Source organism: Clupea harengus, chromosome 7 (assembly GCF_900700415.2).
Source record: "Clupea harengus chromosome 7, Ch_v2.0.2, whole genome shotgun sequence".
Taxonomy (NCBI): domain Eukaryota; kingdom Metazoa; phylum Chordata; class Actinopteri; order Clupeiformes; family Clupeidae; genus Clupea; species Clupea harengus.
The window spans coordinates 366,570-385,766 of NC_045158.1; the positions used below are offsets into that span (position 1 = coordinate 366,570).

A 19,197-nucleotide genomic window follows, 5' to 3' on the forward strand; every position below is an offset into this window, starting at 1 on the left:
CTCCATCCTGTTCCATTTGTTCCCCTGTAAAATGGTGTGCGGTGTGGGTGGACTTGGCTTCATGTCTGAGGCATACTGACACTAAATGACCAAAAAGAGAAATGTTTCTGCATATTGCATCTACTTTGTATGAAGTGTATGAATGTTGAGTCTTTCTGTATATTTGTTTGGCTCTTGAATCCCTGCATAGACATGCGTTCTGTTGAACTGTTGAAGCACAGTGCATTAGAAGGGGCCTGACTGAGGGAGTGCACACACTGCCCATGTCTGCCCAAATCAGTTGTGTATTGGGGAACAAACTGCAGGCGATGTACAGCACAGGTCTGCCATGTGTGAATGCCATCTATTAACGGTGTTGGGCAGTATGTACCATCAGAGGTCTGTAGAGGAGCGGGGACCCAACAAGAAGACTAAAGACTAAAGCATTGCTGTTTTCTAACACATACAAGGGGATTGACCAGTCAGTTGGGTCATACACATTGAAGCCATAAATCAGAATAACACCAATGCTCGGTTTTAAAATCTACTTGATGTGGCCAGTCTCAATTGATACATGCTATTGACTGGCCAGTATCGTAACTACCATCCAGATTTGTCTCAGACGTGAAGGCTCTTCCTAAAGGAGCTCCAAAGATCCAGTGTTGTAGCACTAAGAACCATTCAATCACAGGGGACAGAAGAAAGTATGCTGATGTGGAAAAGGAAAGCACTGTGCTTAGTGTCCTTGTGGTAGGGAGAGACAATTAGCCTTTACCTGTTTGAAATGAAGAGATACTACCCTCTCTACCACAGTAGAAGCAACCACAGCAGCACCTCTCTCTCTCACACACACACACACACACACACACACACACACACACACACACACACACACACACACACACACACACACACACATACACAAGTGCATGCACAAAACAGATTTAGATTTGACTCATTTTCATCTTTAGGAAAAAAAGTGAGGTATTTTCAATGATTAATAGAAATAGGTGCCCTTTTCCAGTTTATTGTATTTCATAAATCTTCGACATACGTTAAATCGTTATTACATTACGTTATTTCTACTCATGGAATATAAGGTAACATATTGTGTTAAGTATTTGTTAAATTGAAAAACGTTTCAATCACATGACCTTGTGATCAAGCCTGGTAAATTAATTACATTTGTATGAAATGCAGTTATATCAACTTGTTGGAAAAAAGCTTGCCAAGTGCAAGAAGATGGCCGTGGAGTTTACTGAGGTGAAGCCAGTCCACCACGGCCCTCTGTGAAGAGCAGTCTGTCACAAGACTTTAGGTCACCATGAATGGAATAGAAGTGTAGAGGTCTCAGGCAGAGAGAGGAGAGATTGAGAGATGCATAATGAATAGATATTGACTGTTGGGCCAGCAGTTATTTGGTGAGTGTGAGGATAATGTATAATCAGTAATTCAGTAACTTTTTAAAGAATTAGGCTACATGTATGCATTTGTGTTTTTTGTGTGTATGTGTTTTAGGGTGGAATGATGTACAGGGGGGCTAGACATGAAAGCTAGACTTTGGTAGTAGATTAAATGATGGTCTCTCTACAGCAGAAGTAGCAGCCATTTGAAGTGCCCTTCAGTGGGCAGAAGTTATGCAGACTCTTCTTCAGTTCTGCATTGTATAAACAAACGAATATCTAGGCCTAATGCTGGACTGGACTGAGGTGTTTTCAAGTTTGTATCATCTCTGTCACTTAGGATGTGAGTTTATGTGTTCCAGCTCACAAAGGCAGCATAGGTCATTAAGTTTGCTCATTGGTTTGCGGGCAGTCCACTGGTGAGTTACAAACAAACGGCCCAATGTTTTGACACTTGCTTTAAAAAAAATAAAAATAAAAGTCTTTAATTCTTAAACTCTTTAATTGACCATGTCATTTTTCACCTTGAGAGCTTTCTGCCCGGAATCTCTACTGCGGCTGATATTTTAAATAGACTATACCAAGGATTTAATATAGAAATTCCAGGAATTGCTATCATTTTATGTTATTTTCTTAATATCCACACCCAGTTAAATTAAAGATGATAGAGATCTGAGAGCGGGCCAGAAGTGGCACACACACACACACACACACACACACACACACACCAGTGGGGTGCCCACCAAAATCCACTGGTGGACCAAAATAGGCTTGCTATCTGGGAAGTCCAGTTGACTCGTCTCAGATTGGGGCATTGTGGGCCGATATATTGTCTTTAAAAAATAGGTTCTAAGGTTCTGTGAGAAATGTAGGGTTCCTGAATCTGTGTATCATGTATTAATTAACTGTCAGAATTATATAATGAAGCAAGAAGAATACATTTTTATAAGCTTTCAAAGATGTTCTCACTTTATCGCTGCTCTCTGTTTTAAATTTAAAGAATGTTGCCTTCTTAAATGTTGAACATCTTTGAGCATTTTGAGCAATGCCCGAATAAACAGAGCCATGCCGAATCGAATTGATTGTATGCTGTAGGTGGCAGTAATGCGCCAAATGGTGGCTAATCTGCCAATAACCCGAAGAAGAAGGAGAAGAAGAAGAATTACTATTTTGGCAGTTATGTGCAGGAGAGTGAAGGAGCTAAATTGGTTGTTAGGAACTGCTCTGAGATCGTATTAAACCACTTACGACAATCAGTAAATTAGTACTGACAATGTCACAACATCGCTCCAGAATGGTTTGAGAATGAGTTAACGTTACGTATGGCTCTGGTGAAATGCGACAGACCAAGGTCCTAAGTGCTCCACGAAACGTCTCTGAATTTACCCACCCTGGTTCCAGGAAGTAGCCTAGGTAGACACAAGTAAGTGTAGTTGGATTGATTAAGCCACCGTTGATGTGACTGGGTTGACTGATAGACCATGCGTATCTGTTCGAATGTTGCATTCTATGCATACTATGAGTGCATTCAATGTAGGCCAACTTTACCGTGTTTACTAACTGAGCACGAAATCTGGGTACATTGCCGTAAAATAAAATTAAAGTTTTGTATTTTATACCAGTATTTGGGGGTTGGTCAAATTTGGGCTACAATAGGTCTACAGCTTGAGCCACAAGTAAAAATTGTGTTCCCTACATGATGTTCAATGACATTAATTTAGGTAATGGATAAATACATCACTAAATACAGTAATATTTATAATGTAATTATCCATTATGTATAGAAGGATGTATACTCAGTTACTAGTTTATTAGGAACACTGGGCTTAAACTAATGCAGTCTAATACATCAGCCGTGCAATAATTCATGAAGGTTATAGGCTATGTATTCAGTATTTCAACTGTGTTCATTTTGTAGGCTGCAGTTTGTGGGGTTGAAATACTCACAAAAGCATCTTTGTTGTTGTCAGTATGTTGGTTGTGCACTCTGTTGTGTTATAATATTAAGGCTACGTTGATGGGTATGGGGATAGATACTTGCATGTGAAGTCCACAAGGAGTTTAATATCTTTTCCTGTTTATAGGCTAACTGAAAAAACAGCAGTGAATGTAAGACGGCAAAGGTCAATCAATGCTGAGAGATAATCTAGTTAGCTTGCTGATCAGAGACTGCTGAATAGGTTATGTCTGTGTGGACCCACTGCTGTGACTTGTAGCAAATGTATAGGCATCATAATAGATTGGTAGCAAATGTTGCTAAAATAGGCCATTGGTTAACTGTCAAACTTGGAACTGCCAATTGGAATGATGATATATGCTTTAAAGCCAACCTATGTAACAATATTACCTTAAAATAACAGCTTCAAATTAATTTTGGTGCACAGTGTTGCAACTTGGAGATTAGCATGCATGCTGCTATTCACGATAGGCATCCCGTTCGCCTGAATTGGCACTATTTAATTGGCTGAAGCAGGAACAAAAACCTGCGAGAACACAGTCACGCTACATCACACACCACCAAATATGGCCTCTGCTACAAGGCCTTGCCTCCTTGGCTGAACCAGAGCACCAGCCTCAACCTCACGCCGATATGCAGATTATACACCACCTTGGATGAGTGTGATGGCCACAGTCTCTGCATACTTCAGGAGTTTAACATCTGGGTCCTTGGAGGTGCAGTTGTTGGTGTAGAACAGCTGTCTCAACCTCAAATTACAAGAGGGCAGTGCGATTGGGAATGAGACATATATTTCTTCTGCATTTCTTTTCCTTTGCATTTCTCTCAGAATGGTCATTAATTAATCACATTAGCTAGCTGAATTGAGGGACGAAGGGTATTTAGGACCGAGAGCGCACGCTGTATTGTGTAGGAGGGCCTTAACGGATCCCGGGTACAGCATGCGGCACGTGTTGCAGCTGTCACCAGCCAGTTGTCACCAGCCTGTTGTCATGTCTTGCCATCCTTGTATAACTCAAATTCTCATGCACCATGTCAGCCAACCATAACTAAACATAACTCATCAAAACTAAACATAAACAAAATTCCCATACACCTTGCCAGGCAGCCTCTCCCTCTTTGCCTCCTTCTATATCATATTATGCTAAGTATTATTTATCAGTAATGCACTGATAAAGTGGCCATAATACCTAATGTAAATTGTTTACGTAAATGTATCTCTTTATCTGTTTTTGACATTTATGTTTACTAACCACATTTTCTCTCTTATACCCTTGTAATAGTAACCTTACGAGCACATTGTATACCCACTAAGCTGTTCTACAATACATGAATGGTCCGCTATTCATTTCTTATGTGTCATGAATATACCATCTTATGTTTGTAGCTAGCGTGTACATTAGCCACATGTATGCTAGCATCCGTATCCTGATGCGTGTATGAATTCATCTGCCTTGTTTCTGATTCTCTCCCCTCCCTTTTTCCTCCCTCCTGCCAAGGAAGTTGGGGAAGGACAAATACGAATTAAAAGGAAAACAAATTAAACAAAAAAGATAAATCAAATTAACATAATAAGTAAGCAAGCACGACGGAAGAAAAACAGAAAAGAGAGGAAATATGGATTAGAGAACGAAGTAAAATACCAATAGAATAAAACACAAGAAAAGCTATTTAGAATTAAGAGTGAACTTGACCAAAAATCAAAGAGCACAAATCTGGGCAGGGTGTCCGTGTGAAATGTCCCAGGATGGTGTTCCTGGGATGGTGTTCCTGGGATGGTGTGGGGCTAGTTATTGTTAGGATTTGATTTAGTTACATTGTTGAACTGTTGACCTGAGACATGTCTACAGCAAAAAAGGGCTGTTTGTTTAACTTGCATTAAACTATATAAGGTTGGGAAATATAACCTTTTTAAGTTTAAAATGTCTAATGTTCAAACATAATTCACAATTTAAATCTCCTCATTAGTCCTCAGATTTTCTTCTTAATTGGTCAAGATTGTGTTGTCTTGTTATATTTCAGGGCCAGGATGTTGAAGAGCTGGGGCCTCATTGGTGGAATAGTGGCAGCTATGGCAGCTGGAGTTTATGTCCTGTGGGGGCCAATTTCAGACAAGAAGAAGATGAGAAAAGGTATTCCTATTTCCATTATTGTTTTGGTGGACCAAAGTGAGTCATTCTTACTCGGCACAATCTGTACTCGTGTAGACAAACTATAATATAACGTGAAACTGTGCAAGACTAAGCACTATTAATAGTAAGATAGTTAAATTGGTACTGACTGATTCAGCCATGTTCTTACATCATTGTGTAGTGTATCCTGGATTAAATAAGAATTTCCAAATGTAAAGATCTCTTCATGGGGGGGCTTGGGACAAGCAGGTTATGAGTTTGGGCTAGTTATCTTATATTCCTAGTTGCCCTGCTGACAAATGGACTATTTTGTAAATTCAGTGTCAGACCATCAGGCATCTGATTTAGTTCAATCTGCTCTCTAAATCCCCTCAGCGACATCAATATCCAATCAAAAGATAGGAAAGGGATCATCAAATGCAAGCCACAACATTGAAGAGTTTTAAATCTGTGGCAACATGCACCATAGTAACATTAAACACAGATAGCCAATGATTAACGCACAATGCTGATTATAGATAAAGACAACAGATTGACACAACCAAATGATGAGTATATATAAATGGTTTAAGCTTATCTGGTGTGTGTGTGTGTGTGTGTGTATCTTATTTCATTGAGGTACAGAGGACTGCGTATTGAAGTGAGGGTGCCCATACTTTAACATTGAAGTAGCCGGTGTCAATTATTTGTATTATCATTTTGGCTAATATTAGCTAGAATAAGAATAGCACTAAAAACAACCATTAGGCACATTGTTTCCCTTCTGCCCAAATGCCAGAAGATTCATAGCTGATTTCCATGATTGAATGGTGATTTAAATTCATGTTTAAAATTCACTGTACCGAAAGGTGCTACCTTAACATAGCCTATTATTCCTTTTATTTGTTGGTATTGCAACGTTTTTAGATGAATCTTTGTTGCGTTTAGTACAAAGCATTTTTGTGGAAATGTGGAAGCGTGATAAATAAAAATGCATTTTCAGAATTGAGTGAAACATGAGATGGTTTTGTAATATATATAAGCAAGAATGCCTTAATGTATGTGAACCTGTGAGTGTTTTTGTAAGACACTCAGTCAGTGTCCACCCCTGGATTTATTCATTTCGAGGCGGTTGATGCCAGTCAGTATTTAGAGGACACAAATGTAGAATACTACTATTCAAACTGTTGGCTGGCCACCTACGCTAATGTAGAATACTACTATTCAAACTGTTGGCTGGCCACCTACGCTAATGTAGAATACTACTATTCAAACTGTTGGCTGGCCACCTACGCTAATGTAGAATACTACTATTCAAACTCTTGGCTGGCCACCTACGCTAATGAGCCTACTGTATGTTTGGCCTCTGTTGGCTGGAGTGGTCTGATCAGTCTAATGGTGCATCTAGCTGCTCACATTTTCTTTGCTCACATAGGCGCCAGGGTATCCCACACAGCTTTCGGTTGTCCATCACTTTGGTCTAGCCTTGTAGACTATTAATGATGTTAAACCTCACACAGTCCGAAATACATACTAAACAGATTCAATTGTGATTAGCCTAACATCCAAATGAATCGGTCTGAATCGGCTAGTTCAGCTCATGGCTAAACCAATGACGTTGTGCTATACATACATCTATTGCTTACAATATTTATAAAAAAAATAGTACCATGCAGATACTGAAATTGTTTGGAAGTACAAAGTTGATTTGCGTTGGCTTTTCTCTCACTTTGCTCTGGGTATCTCAGGTTTGGTGCCTGGCTTGCTGAACTTGGGGAATACTTGCTTCCTGAACTCTTTGCTTCAAGGCTTGGCATCCTGTCCTTCCTTCATAAGATGGCTTCAGGAGTTCTCAGGCGCAGGGCAGGGCAGGCTTGAGAAGGCCAATGAGCTGTCCACAACTTTGGTGCAACTACTCAAAGGTAAGATTGACTTTACAGGAACAGATGAAAGATATGCTAGTAGATAAACTAGATATGCATTTCCTGAAGGAAATACCAGTGCTTGCAAAGCAAAAAATAACAAAATCACAATAAATATAAAGTAAAAGATTAAAACATTTAACACAATTCAGTGCATGCAGAAAGTTAGAGAATATTCAAGTAAGGCAATATTCAGTGTAAAGACTGATAGATTGAAAGATAGAGAGATTGAGAGAGGACGGAAGAGATAGATAGGATGGAGTGTGAGACTGAGAAGGAGATAAGATAGATAGAGATAAAGATAGGTAGGTAGAGACAGGGAAAGAGAGTGAAAGAGCGAGGATATACAGTTTAGATACAAACGAAATAGAGATGGCTTTGTTAGATATCAAGATAGAACGATGGAAAGAGAGAGATTGTGGTTGCTATGCTGGTTGCCAGGGTAGTCATGGTGGTTGTTAAGGTTGTCATTAGGGTGGTTGATAGGGTAATTGAAGTGGTTGCTAGGGTAGACAATGTGGTTGTTATGGTAATTTAAGTGGTTGCTATGCTGTTGCTAGGGTAGTCATGGTGCATTTCCTATGGTGGTTGCTAGGCTGGCATTGTGGTAGTGGTTGCTTGGATGTTGCTAGGGTAACTATTGTGATTGCTATGTTGTTGTTAGGGGAGTCATGATGGTTGGTATGGTGCTTGCTAGGTTGTCGTTATGGAAGTGGTTGCTAGGGTAATTGAGGTGGTTGCTAGGTAGTCATGGTGTTTGCTATGGTAACTGAAGTGGATGCTATGCTAGGGTGTTGCTAGGGTAGTCATGGTGTTTGTTATGGTAACTGAATTGGATGCTATGCTGGTTGCTAGGGTGTTGCTAGGGTAGTCATTGCTTTGCATGCACTGTAATAAAATGCCTAGAAGGAACAATACAGTGTAATTATCTTGTTCTTACATACTCACACAATTTTAGGCCAATACCTAAATAATGTTGTAATGTGCAACCTGTATGTGGAAAGTAGTCCTACCACTTAACACCAACTGACTTTGACAGAAGCATCTGAGCCCCAGCTGTCTGTGAAAGATATGAAAGTTGTATCGGGCAAATCAGTGCTTTTTGAGTTGTTTATGTATAATTTGATAGTCAGTTAAATAAAAGATGACACCTTGAATCTGTAGCTCTGTCCAGCCATAACCCTGATGAGGATGATGTTTTAGCTCTGTCCAGCCATAACCCAACTCTAGAGGATGATGTTTTAGCTCTGTCCAGCCATAACCCAACTCTAGAGGATGATGTTTTAGCTCTGTCCAGCCATAACCCAACTCTAGAGGATGATGTTTTAGCTCTGTCCAGCCATAACCCAACTCTAGAGGATGATGTTTTAGCTCTGTCCAGCCATAACCCTGTAGAGGATGATGTTTTAGCTCTGTCCAGCCATAACCCTGTAGAGGATGATGTTTTAGCTCTGTCCAGCCATAACCCTGTAGAGGATGATGTTTTGGATGCGGGGTGCCTCCTGGATGTCCTAAGACTCCACAGATGGCAAATCAGTTTATTTGAAGAACAGGTGGGTACATTTTTAAGTCTCTGAAACAAAACATTATTTAAACCAATAGAGGACTGATTTGTTAAGACAGTGTTATTGGGCATTGTAGGCCCATTGTTTTTGCTGGTGCCCCAACAGTAGCATATGTGTTAGCTGGTGTGAACTTTTTGAAGCATTTTGAGATAGGTCTGTTTAAACTAAATCTAAATAAATGCAGTCGCAAGCAGTAAAGCAGCACATGCAAGTTGCATCAAATGGCAGAATTCTCAATAATTTGATTGGTGGACAAAGACCAATGTTAATGTTGCTTTGAAAATAAATTCAAGTACTTCTCATTTAAAATATATCGAACTGGGCTTAAAGGAACATAGTGGGCTTAAATGGTCATTAAAAAGTCCAAATACCGCTTTGTATGTTAGATTTGTTGGGGTTAAATGTAATAATGGTTAGGCATTCAGAAATTCAGTGCCTTACAGAGTTATTGGCACCCTTTCTAAAGATGATTAGAAAGTCTTATCATAATCTTAATATTGAAAATCTTACCTTTATTTTGAGGTAAATTTAGTCTGAGAATTAAGCAACCATTAGTTCCCCTTACCCCTGTAACAGTAAACCTTTGAGCACAGTGTATACCCACTAAACTGGTCTTGTTTGTATCACGTATTTACCACCGGATGTCTGTATATATATTATGTACACCTACCAAATGCAGGATATGTACAACACCTGTTGTTTCCCATCCCCTTCTGCCACACAACCCTCCCCCCATCCCCCTTCCTATCTCCACCCGGCCGACCTCAAGCAGATGGGTCCCCCCTTATGTGCCGTGGTTCTGCTTAAGGTTCCTTCCTGACTAACAGGGAGTTTTTTCTTGCCCGTGTTGCCATTGTGCTTACACTAAGGGGGTTCAGGCTCTGGGCTCTGTAAAGCACCTTGACACAATTGTATTGTTATGGCGCTATATAAATAAAATTGAATTGAATTGAATTAGTGAAAAATAAATTTTATTATTTTATTGGCACCCCAAGAAGATTTTCAATTAAAGAAATGTAAATTAAGTATGATCCCACGCATGTTGAATTAATTTGAAGGGAGAAGGGGAGGGGAAACAACAAGTGAAGGATGTACACAGCATACACGGGGTAAATGTACAAAGCACGCATGTGGCAGATGTACATAATAAATATACAAACATCATATGGTGTATACATGATATATAGAAAACCAGCTAAGTGGGTATACAGTGTGTAATAATATATATTGCATATAAATGCTAGCATCAGGTATGGGGTAGAACAAGTGTAGTACGTGGTGATGGGTGCATGTTGGTTGTGGGTTTTTACAGGTAGATCGGGTGGAGAGACTACAGCAGCGTCCCATAGCGAAGATAATCTAGACTAGGAGAGGAAGAGAGAGACAGAGTGAGTGGGTAGAGATCGGCTATAAGGGAGACAGAACATTTTTGTTAGTAGACGTCAATTTGGGAAACAGATAAGGAGATACTTTTAGGTAGTCAATTAACAGTAGGCAATATGGCCATTTTATCAGTATTAATATAGGCATTAGCAATGTCATATAAAAGGAGAGGGACAGAGTGAGGCTGCCTGGCTAGGTGTATGGGAATGTTATTTAGCAGCGTCCCATAGCGAAGATAGTCTAGACTAGGAGAGAAAGAAAGAGACAGAGTGAGTGGGTAGAGTTTGGCTGGCCATATGCGTAGATGAGGATTAGTGGTGGTGAGGAGCAATGTTTCCACATCCATCAGCATTTGCATCATGCTATAAGGGAGAAAAAGTTTGTTAGTAGACATCAATTTGATAAACTGATAAGGAGACACATTTAGATAGTCAATTAACAGTAGGTAGCCATTTTATCAGTATCAATATAGGCATCAGCAATAGGACAGCATGGCCAGGTGTATGGGAATTTTACTAGCATTTAGTTTTGTTATGCTATGTTTAGTTATGGTTGGCTGACATGATGCATGCAGATTTGAGTTAGGATGGCAGGATACACAGCGGTGCCTAACAGGCTGGAGACCGCCGCAACACGTGTCGTGTGCTGTACCTGGGATAAAAAAGGCCCTCCTTCACGGTACAACATATGCTGTCTGTAGTCCAGTTTTATTGATTTGGGGATTGAGTCGTGATGAGTTATGGTCACTTGACACTTTGGTCAACGTGAGTTGTTTTTAAATGTGCTTTATAAATACATTTGACTTGACTTGACTTATGCCCTCTTATTCTCTGGCTTCGAACTGCATTCCAGCGATGTTTCCCAAATACTACCTGCATCATTGACTGCAGTGAGAGCCTGTTGCAAAAGCCCAACAATCTTGATTTTAAGTGTGTATCTGTGTACGTTTAAAAAAAGATCACCACTGTCTTTATTCCATGTATCGAAAACTTCGATACGAGGTGCGATCAAAACGTTCCTAGGTTGTGCCTATAAAAGGCAAAAAAATGTATCTGATTTAAATGTGGCCACCATCTCCTTTAGGGCAGTCACATTGTGCAGCTATACACCACTCCCAGTGCTGACGCCATGCCGAGGACCTTCCTGGAAGCCCCGTTCTTTAAGCATATCCAGCACCATCTGCGATGGGGCAACTAAATGCTAGCGTGCCACAGTTCAAGCTGTTTGCACCGAATGTTCTCCCTCAGACGCCTCAGATGCTTCACATGCTTCTCCCCTGTACAAAAGCGTCGGCTAAATGACTAAATGTAAATGTAAATGTAATGATGGAGAAGTTCGTTTTTGAGAGTAAAATAAATCACATTTTACTTACAGTCTGATTTTGGGGGACATGCAAATGAGCTGACCTGCGGCGCACAGGCATGTGGGTGCTCCATCATGACAATGTGGAGTTTTCAACACGATTGTCACTCCCCACCACCCCTCCTTGCCAGATTTGGCTCCCCGTGACATCTTCCTCTTCCCCAAGATGAAGTTCAAGCTGAAGGGTCGCTGTTTTGACACAGTGGAGTAGATCCAAAGCGCACTGCAGATGGTGCTGGGTACACTTAAAGAGCTGTAGATGTGCTGGATACACTTAAAGAGCTGCACTTCCAGGGAGTGCCCGAAGCGTGGCAGCGTGGCAGGGGCACTGTGTCTTGAAGGAGATGTGGAAGCATGGCAGGGGGCACTGTGTCTTGAAGGAGATGGTGGCCCAATTTAAATCAGGTACAGTTTTTGCTTTCTAAAGGCGCAGTCTCTGAACGTTTTGATTGCACCTCATACATGACACTAAGCTAAGCTCACTTGAAAATAAGTTCTAGACACAAGTAGAAGTGGATAACCAGAATGAGCTATAAATCATGGGTCATTTCCGGAGTTCGCAAATAATGTGGATACATTTTAAAATAAACCCTACAAGGTTTCTGAAGATGCTTTATCCCACCAGCAGCAGCATAGCCAACTAGAGAGTTGAGAGGCGCAGTTGGAATGAGAGAGAGAGATTGTTTTTAAATCACCCCTGAGGGGCATCTTTGCATACTTCCCAGCTGTCAGCTGTATTTCATGTGGTTTCCTCACACCTCTCATAGGATGCTCACGAGCTCTTCCATGTCCTCACCTCCTCATTGGAGGAGGAGCGTGACCACCACACCGCGGTCATCCACCTGTTTGATATGCAATCTCTGGAGGTAACAAACACAAACATCCAAATGTTTCTTCATAGTTCATTTTTCTGCCTCTAAAATGTCCTCCTGCTGCCCTCTGAACTGTAGAGTTCCTCTGAGTCAAGAGAAAACAGTTTATCCTGCAGAGGTCGAGGTGAGATCCATTGGTCCAAGAGTTTTCAATCATATTAGGGAGATTTTTGTTTGGGCATGACTGAAGTTTGTTGTTAATCTCTTGGCAGGACCGTTGCATTCCATGCCAAGTCTGTGGAGGAACCAGCACCCTTTTCATGGCCGCCTGATGAGTTATATGGCTTGCAAGCATTGCAAACAACAGGTATGCTATAGATATGTGGGCTACAGTGAGGAAGGGAAATGTGGAATGTTTTTCTCACAAAGCATATACAATATACAGCATAAATGAGTAAACCCTTCTTAACCCGTGTGTAGTCTTAACTATGCATACTCCCCTTCCCCTAAGGGTTCAAAAATGACCCGCCCTAAAATAAAGCTTAAATGAATGAGTGCACTTCCCCCTAGAAGAAGTGGGCCACTGCTGTGCTTCACTGTGGCACCATGCACTTCTCATCGCACTCCTCCCCCAAGCAAGAAACACTCATCACAAGCCCAAAGCTTACTTAGATGACCTGAACATTTGTGTGAGCATGTCACAAGTTTTCTTACTTAAAACTGTGATTTACTAATCCTCTCATACCGTTGTCCTCTTTTGTGCATTGTACATTGTACATTGGACCTCATTCGCCAACGCAGTTAAGAAAAGGTTAAAAAGAAATTAAACATTAAGCATTAAACCCAATCGCGTGGATATAGCCATAGTGGAATAGAATGGACACATCTAAATTCTGTAATTAAACATGTGAATATCCATAACTAAAATATATCATATTGGCCTACATAATATAGATAGGGCCTATCAAGATCCCCAAGTAGCCTACTCATGTGCTTCTTAAGGTTGGTCTTACGAAGTTCGTAAGAAGAGATTTAAGAAGACATAAAAAAAAAAATCCAGAATGAGGTCCGAGAGAGAGAGAGATAGAGAGAGAGAGCCCGAGAGAGAGAAAAAACTATTGGAAAACACAAACAAAAACACAATTTTAAAACAGAAATTATGCTTTAGCACCCTATTTGACCCTGATCACAGACAAAAATCTGAGAACCACGTTGACAAAGTACAGACTCAGTGAACACAGCCTGGCCATAGAGGTGGGTAGGCACAGACAAACCTGGCTGCCCAAGGAAAACAGACCCCACTGCGAACAAGGAACAGTAGAGACAGAGCTGCACTTCCTGACACAGTGCACACAATAAGACATAACACAAAGTTATTTTAAAAAGATTGGTGAGGTCCTCCCTGAGTTCCTGCTTCCGAGCAGTGAGGAGAGGCTTTCATACCTCACCGGAGAAAATGAGGAATGCCTTGTCCTCGCTGCACAATATGTAACTTCCTGCCATAAACGGAGGGAGAGCCCATAAATTAATTAAATTCATGTATGTTCATGTCTGTTGTTGTTGTTATTGTTAATCCCCTGATAATTACTGTGTATTTGTATTATTATTCCTACTTCTCCCTTTCCCCTTCTGATGTACCCTGTGTAAAGATATATGTATTGTTTATGTAATCACTTATATATGTATTGTTTATGTAATCACTTTTATATATCCAACCCAAATGCTTTGGCAATACTCTACAACGTTATGGTCATACCAATAAAGCTTCATTTGAATTTGAATTTGAATTTGAATTTGAGAGAGAGAGAGAGAGAGAGTGGAGAGGAGAGGAGAGGCTTCTCCAAAGAGAGGAGTGAAGCCATCATAGCTCTGCTCCAGCCGCTCTGTAGGCGCTTACTTCCTGCTTCTCCCAGAATGCACTGTCTTGTGTAGTCACATGAACATGCCAAGTTATAGCTTGGCCTAATTGATAATAAATGACTAGGCTTAAGACTATATTCACTTTTTTTAAACAATGTATTGATTTTTGCATTTTGTGTCGCATTTGAACACTTGAATTTTGTCTGCAGAGCCCAGTTCGATTTGACTCGTTTGACAGCCTTTCACTCACTATCCCCTCTGCACAATTGGTAAGAGTCTGCATCACTACCCTCTGTGATTTATGGAATATGACTTAAATATGTGCATGTGTAGGCTCATAGATTTAATGCCTAAGACATATTGATGTGTTGTGTCTTTAGGGACGACCTGTCACTTTAGACCAGTGTCTGCAACATTTCATTTCATCAGAGACCATCAGAGAGGTGGAATGTGTTCATTGCACAAAGGTACGCTTTCTCAGAAATCACATCATAACGCCCAGATTAACATGTAAAAAGTGACTGATGTATTTCATGTAATCATGAGAGAAAATCTGTTGTATGATATTTTCCATTCCCAGTTATCATCTTTATCATCGTATGTTTCCATAGATGCAGGCAGCAGAGTCTTTGAATGGACATGTTGGTGAAAATCAGAGGACAACTTTCATTAAGCAACTGAAACTTGGCAAGGTAGCAACCTCAGACCCCTTTATTTACGTGAAGATTTGGATTTCTTGTTCAACTTTTCTTTTTGGCCGGCCACTCAAAACGAGTGAATCTATTTGGATATCCGACTTTCTATGTACACTTTGCATGGTTTGAAAACCTACATTTTCCTTATGTGTGCATATGATTTTTCGTAAACATACTTTCTGAGAATGTCTTAAAAGAATGTGTACATGTAACCATGTAACCACACAGACCATTGTCACTGATCACCGATCAGGTCAAAGAACCCAAATTGAAGTAATGGTTCAACAAAAGGCTGTTGAGTTGTGCCAATGAGGTAATGGCTGTACGTTGCTGAAGTTAGAGAATTACAGCAGTTGTAGTTTTCCAAACTATAGGTTAAAAAGCTTTCCAAATTACGATCAGACATACATAACTGCATGATTTTTTTAAAGATTAACAGAGAGAGGTCCTGGACAACTTATTTGGGTAGATCATACAGTATCTTGCACACTAAAATACCCCTGTACACTGAAATACACTGAAGTATGCTAACCCAGTAAATATGAATGAAAACTTCAATGGAAAACTCAATGGAAATTGGGCCTTTTTGAGTTTTGCAACAGGACAATGATCCCACACGGTTGTCAAAATTAACATAATCTTGCCTTTTCAACTCAAGTTTTCTGTCATTGGCAGATTGTTTTGTCTGAAGGTGTATGGCAGCTGTATCATTTCTGGTCCAATTTCTAGCCTCTAAAACTGTCTGACCCGGTGAGCTCTGTAGTTCACAGTCATTTATTTTTTATTTTGAACGTGTTATACTGTGCTCCCTGGGAATCGTCACACACTGGGCAGATCAATAATGACTAAATATGGGATCCCCTTCCAAGAGGCAGTGCATCTGTTAATGAACACTCAACTTAAGCTATATAAATACTGTACTTCATATATTTTAAATCAGTATTTCTGTTGACCTGATGTTTCACCAGCTCCCCCAGTGCCTGTGCATCCACCTGCAGAGGTTAACCTGGTCCAGCGAGGGCACCCCCATCAAGAGGCAGGAGCACGTCCAGTTCACAGAGTATCTGTCCATGGATCGCTACAAGCACACCGCCTCTCCTTCGAGCCTGCAGCAGACTAACTCCACCGCCCAGTCTGTTCATCCCCAGAGCAGTGGTGAGTGGACTAAAAGGCTGTCCTTTACACTGAGTTTACAAATGAACTGGACAGCTAACTAGAGTCAGTACTGACTCAAATCGGTTGTCATTTGCAGGTATAGAATACTGCGACATCAAGCCTGTTTCCACCGGACGCTTTCCTTCAGTTTTTCTGCAGTCTCCTACCTTAAGCCATCCTTTCAACTCAGCACATGACTACTACAGGTACAGATGCTGTAGAAAAGACATATAAAACACATTTGAGGTCATGTTATTATAGTGAACTGATCTGCAGCTCTTGGCTTCCCTGTGGCCATTTTCACAGGCATGTTGCTTGACATTGTAACTTCATTACCTTTCATGTGATGGGGCTTGTTTTAATTTAGGGTTTAGTTGATGGGCCCCAAAAGCATTGCCCTCTCTCTTCAGTTATACTTGTGTTTAATATTAGTGCAACTAAACAGCAGCAAATTATTGCTGAGGTGGCTTTATTGTAGGACATTCAGACATGTATCTGTCCTTCATCCACAGGAGTTCAGAGTACCTCTTCAGATTGACAGCGGTGCTGGTTCACCATGGGGATATGCACTCTGGACACTTTGTTACCTACAGACGTTGTCCAGCTTCTCCCCGATGCCCCTCTCCATTCAGCTCTCAGTGGATATGGGTGTCTGATGACAGTGTCCGTAAGGCCAGCCTACAAGAGGCTCTGTCATCAAGTGCTTATCTTCTCTTCTATGAAAGGGTCCCTAAGCCTAGCCTCCCTACGGAAGAGTAGGGCGGAGGGACGACAAAGGAAGGTTGTCCGTTGGATTCTTCTGGGACCAAAACACCTCGTGTGCCATAGAGTAAAAGCCCTCCCTGCCTGTCATTGTGTACAGCATCATTTGACTAATGTACTCAATATCTTTCAAACCTTGTTACATGTCAATCTTACAAATATGTGAACACATTACATGGCTTGCTATTACAGATCTGGTATCATACATGATCCATATTAACCCTAACCCTCTGTCAGAGAGATGTATGACCCCACTTGACCAAATGGCATAGAAACAGGACTCTTGCTCTTGCTCTTGAACTCGATCTGAACCAAAGTATTTTTGATTCCATGGCCATGAAGAGGTTTATTGTGCTACTGTAAGGTAACAAGTCAACACATTGTTTCAAATGTATATGGCAGTCATACTCAGTGTAACATCATGGAGTCCCACCAGCCAGACATCGGGGCACTGGGCAGTGTGGGCCACGTTGGGTCTCATCGGGTCTCATCATGGCCCACCACATAGCATTGCATTTGGGAGCTTTATTTTCAAATGAAGTGTCTAAAATGAAGGATTTTTTTTGTTTCAATATGGTAATTGTGGTTGCTCCGTAAATCACTAAATGCTAAGACAGAATCTCAATTGCTTTTCATGGTGTATATCTTTCAACAAACGTGCATCCCCTCCTGAGACGGGTGCCATGAACGAGTGTTTCCATGACGGTGAACATGATGCCTACAAGCTACCCATGCTATTCACTGCTTGTGATTCTCCTGTGCGTTTCAGTAAAAAACTAAAACACATGTAATTCTACACTTCTACCGTCTATGATTTCCACGTCATAAAGGCAGTTAAGTGCTTCGTGTGGGCAGTACAGTACAGTACAGTGACAGAAATCATCCATATTCTCTGCTGGTCCTCATCAAAATCAATAGCGCCCTGTCTGTCCTTTTATCTGACAGTGATGCACATATTTTTGTCATCGGTAGGTGTTTACTTGTTTAATACTGAATGAAAGGGAGTTTAAAATAAAAGGTTAATTATTCTATATTATCAGAGCTTATTTTGAACTGTGTGGTGTCTAGAAGAACGGGGTCCAGACCTGCTGGTAGTGACATAAGTTCACTCTTCTGACAGTTAATAGTAAAGCCAGAGACAAGACAGCAATGACATCTGCACATAGGGATATTTTATGGTCGACACTGCCGAGCCTACCTGGTGATCGCAAATACAAAAAGAAGTGGAGACAGCGGACCTCCCTGCCGAGCACCCCTCTGTAGGGAGAAGGGCTTCGACCGCTCTTGGGCTGAGATTTTGTAAACTGCGTTCATCAAACGGGTTTTTTAACACCAGTATAAGAAACTCTATGAAACGTTTGTTAAACTTTCTAATTCAGGTTCTCTGCGAATCTCTCTGCCTCCTCTGGAGTGTTGGAACATCAACCTGTCAGTGCCCTGGGTGATACGAAGACAAGAGGAATCCTGTTTGCATACCGGCCTGCTTCAACTTCTTCCTCACCTGCTCGAAGAGCTGCCGCTGTTTCATTATTTTCACAGGGAGGTCAGGGTCAAAGCATCTGGGTGGTGTGATGTAACCTATGGTGCTTTATTGGACTTATAAACACTTGGACTGTGCTACATCGTTACTTTTGTTATTACTTGCAGAATGTTTAACATTGTCATTTGCCAGTTTTCCTTTATATGCTTTATTTGCCGTTGTTTTATTTAGCTGACTGGCGGTGTATTTATCCTTCACTTCCTACATCAGAACCTTTATAGTAGTGGTGGCGAAATGAAGCTTCATGAAACCTTGAAGCTTTCCAGACAGGTGTGTTGAAAAGTGGTTCATTTCAGCAAATACAGGAAACCACCCGAGAGACATAGGGCAAGGATTGACTGTTGGACTGTTTAAAAGAAACAATTGCAATTGCAACAATTCAAGTGCAATTTAGGTAAACTAAATATGAGATCTAACATGTATATTCTTTGCACTTCATGGAGACCATTTGTTCAAGCCTGTGAAAGTACTGTTAAGATTGAAAGTTATGAATGTTTGTTACGTTAACCTATCTAGGGAAGGGCACGTAATGATAGGTGGTTGGTTGTAAGTGATGCCAGTAGGTGGCAGTATAACATCTTAAAAACACAGAGGCAGGTTTAAAAGTATATAGAGGAAGTTGGATATGAGTTGGGACACATGATACAAGATGACAGCAATAAAGGCATCTTATCTTGCTTGCTTAAAATAA

The 19,197-nt window shown here is 40.8% G+C and overlaps 1 protein-coding gene across 1 annotated transcript; it reads left to right on the forward strand.

Moving 5' to 3' along the window:
- The first annotated feature begins 2,486 nt into the window (after positions 1 to 2,486).
- Positions 2,487 to 19,197, forward strand: usp30 (ubiquitin specific peptidase 30). The gene is made up of 13 exons (XM_031570046.2): positions 2,487 to 2,805; positions 5,362 to 5,471; positions 7,199 to 7,372; positions 8,822 to 8,925; positions 12,450 to 12,548; positions 12,633 to 12,678; positions 12,767 to 12,861; positions 14,564 to 14,623; positions 14,735 to 14,821; positions 14,966 to 15,046; positions 16,018 to 16,204; positions 16,302 to 16,410; positions 16,717 to 19,197. Exons 2-13 carry the CDS (start codon positions 5,369 to 5,371, stop codon positions 16,961 to 16,963), a joined length of 1,392 nt encoding a protein of 463 aa, XP_031425906.1. The 5' UTR covers positions 2,487 to 2,805; positions 5,362 to 5,368; the 3' UTR covers positions 16,964 to 19,197.

What these genes read in the sequence shown, in the direction of transcription:
- usp30 (XM_031570046.2), top strand. Translation starts at nt 5,369, where the DNA reads ATGTTGAAGAGCTGGGGCCTCATTGGTGGAATAGTGGCAGCTATGGCA. An exon ending in TTGATATGCAATCTCTGGAG is followed by an intron (nt 12,549 to 12,632) that starts GTAACAAACACA and finishes TCTGAACTGTAG; the next exon opens with AGTTCCTCTGAGTCAAGAGA. An exon ending in GCAAGCATTGCAAACAACAG is followed by an intron (nt 12,862 to 14,563) that starts GTATGCTATAGA and finishes TTTTGTCTGCAG; the next exon opens with AGCCCAGTTCGATTTGACTC.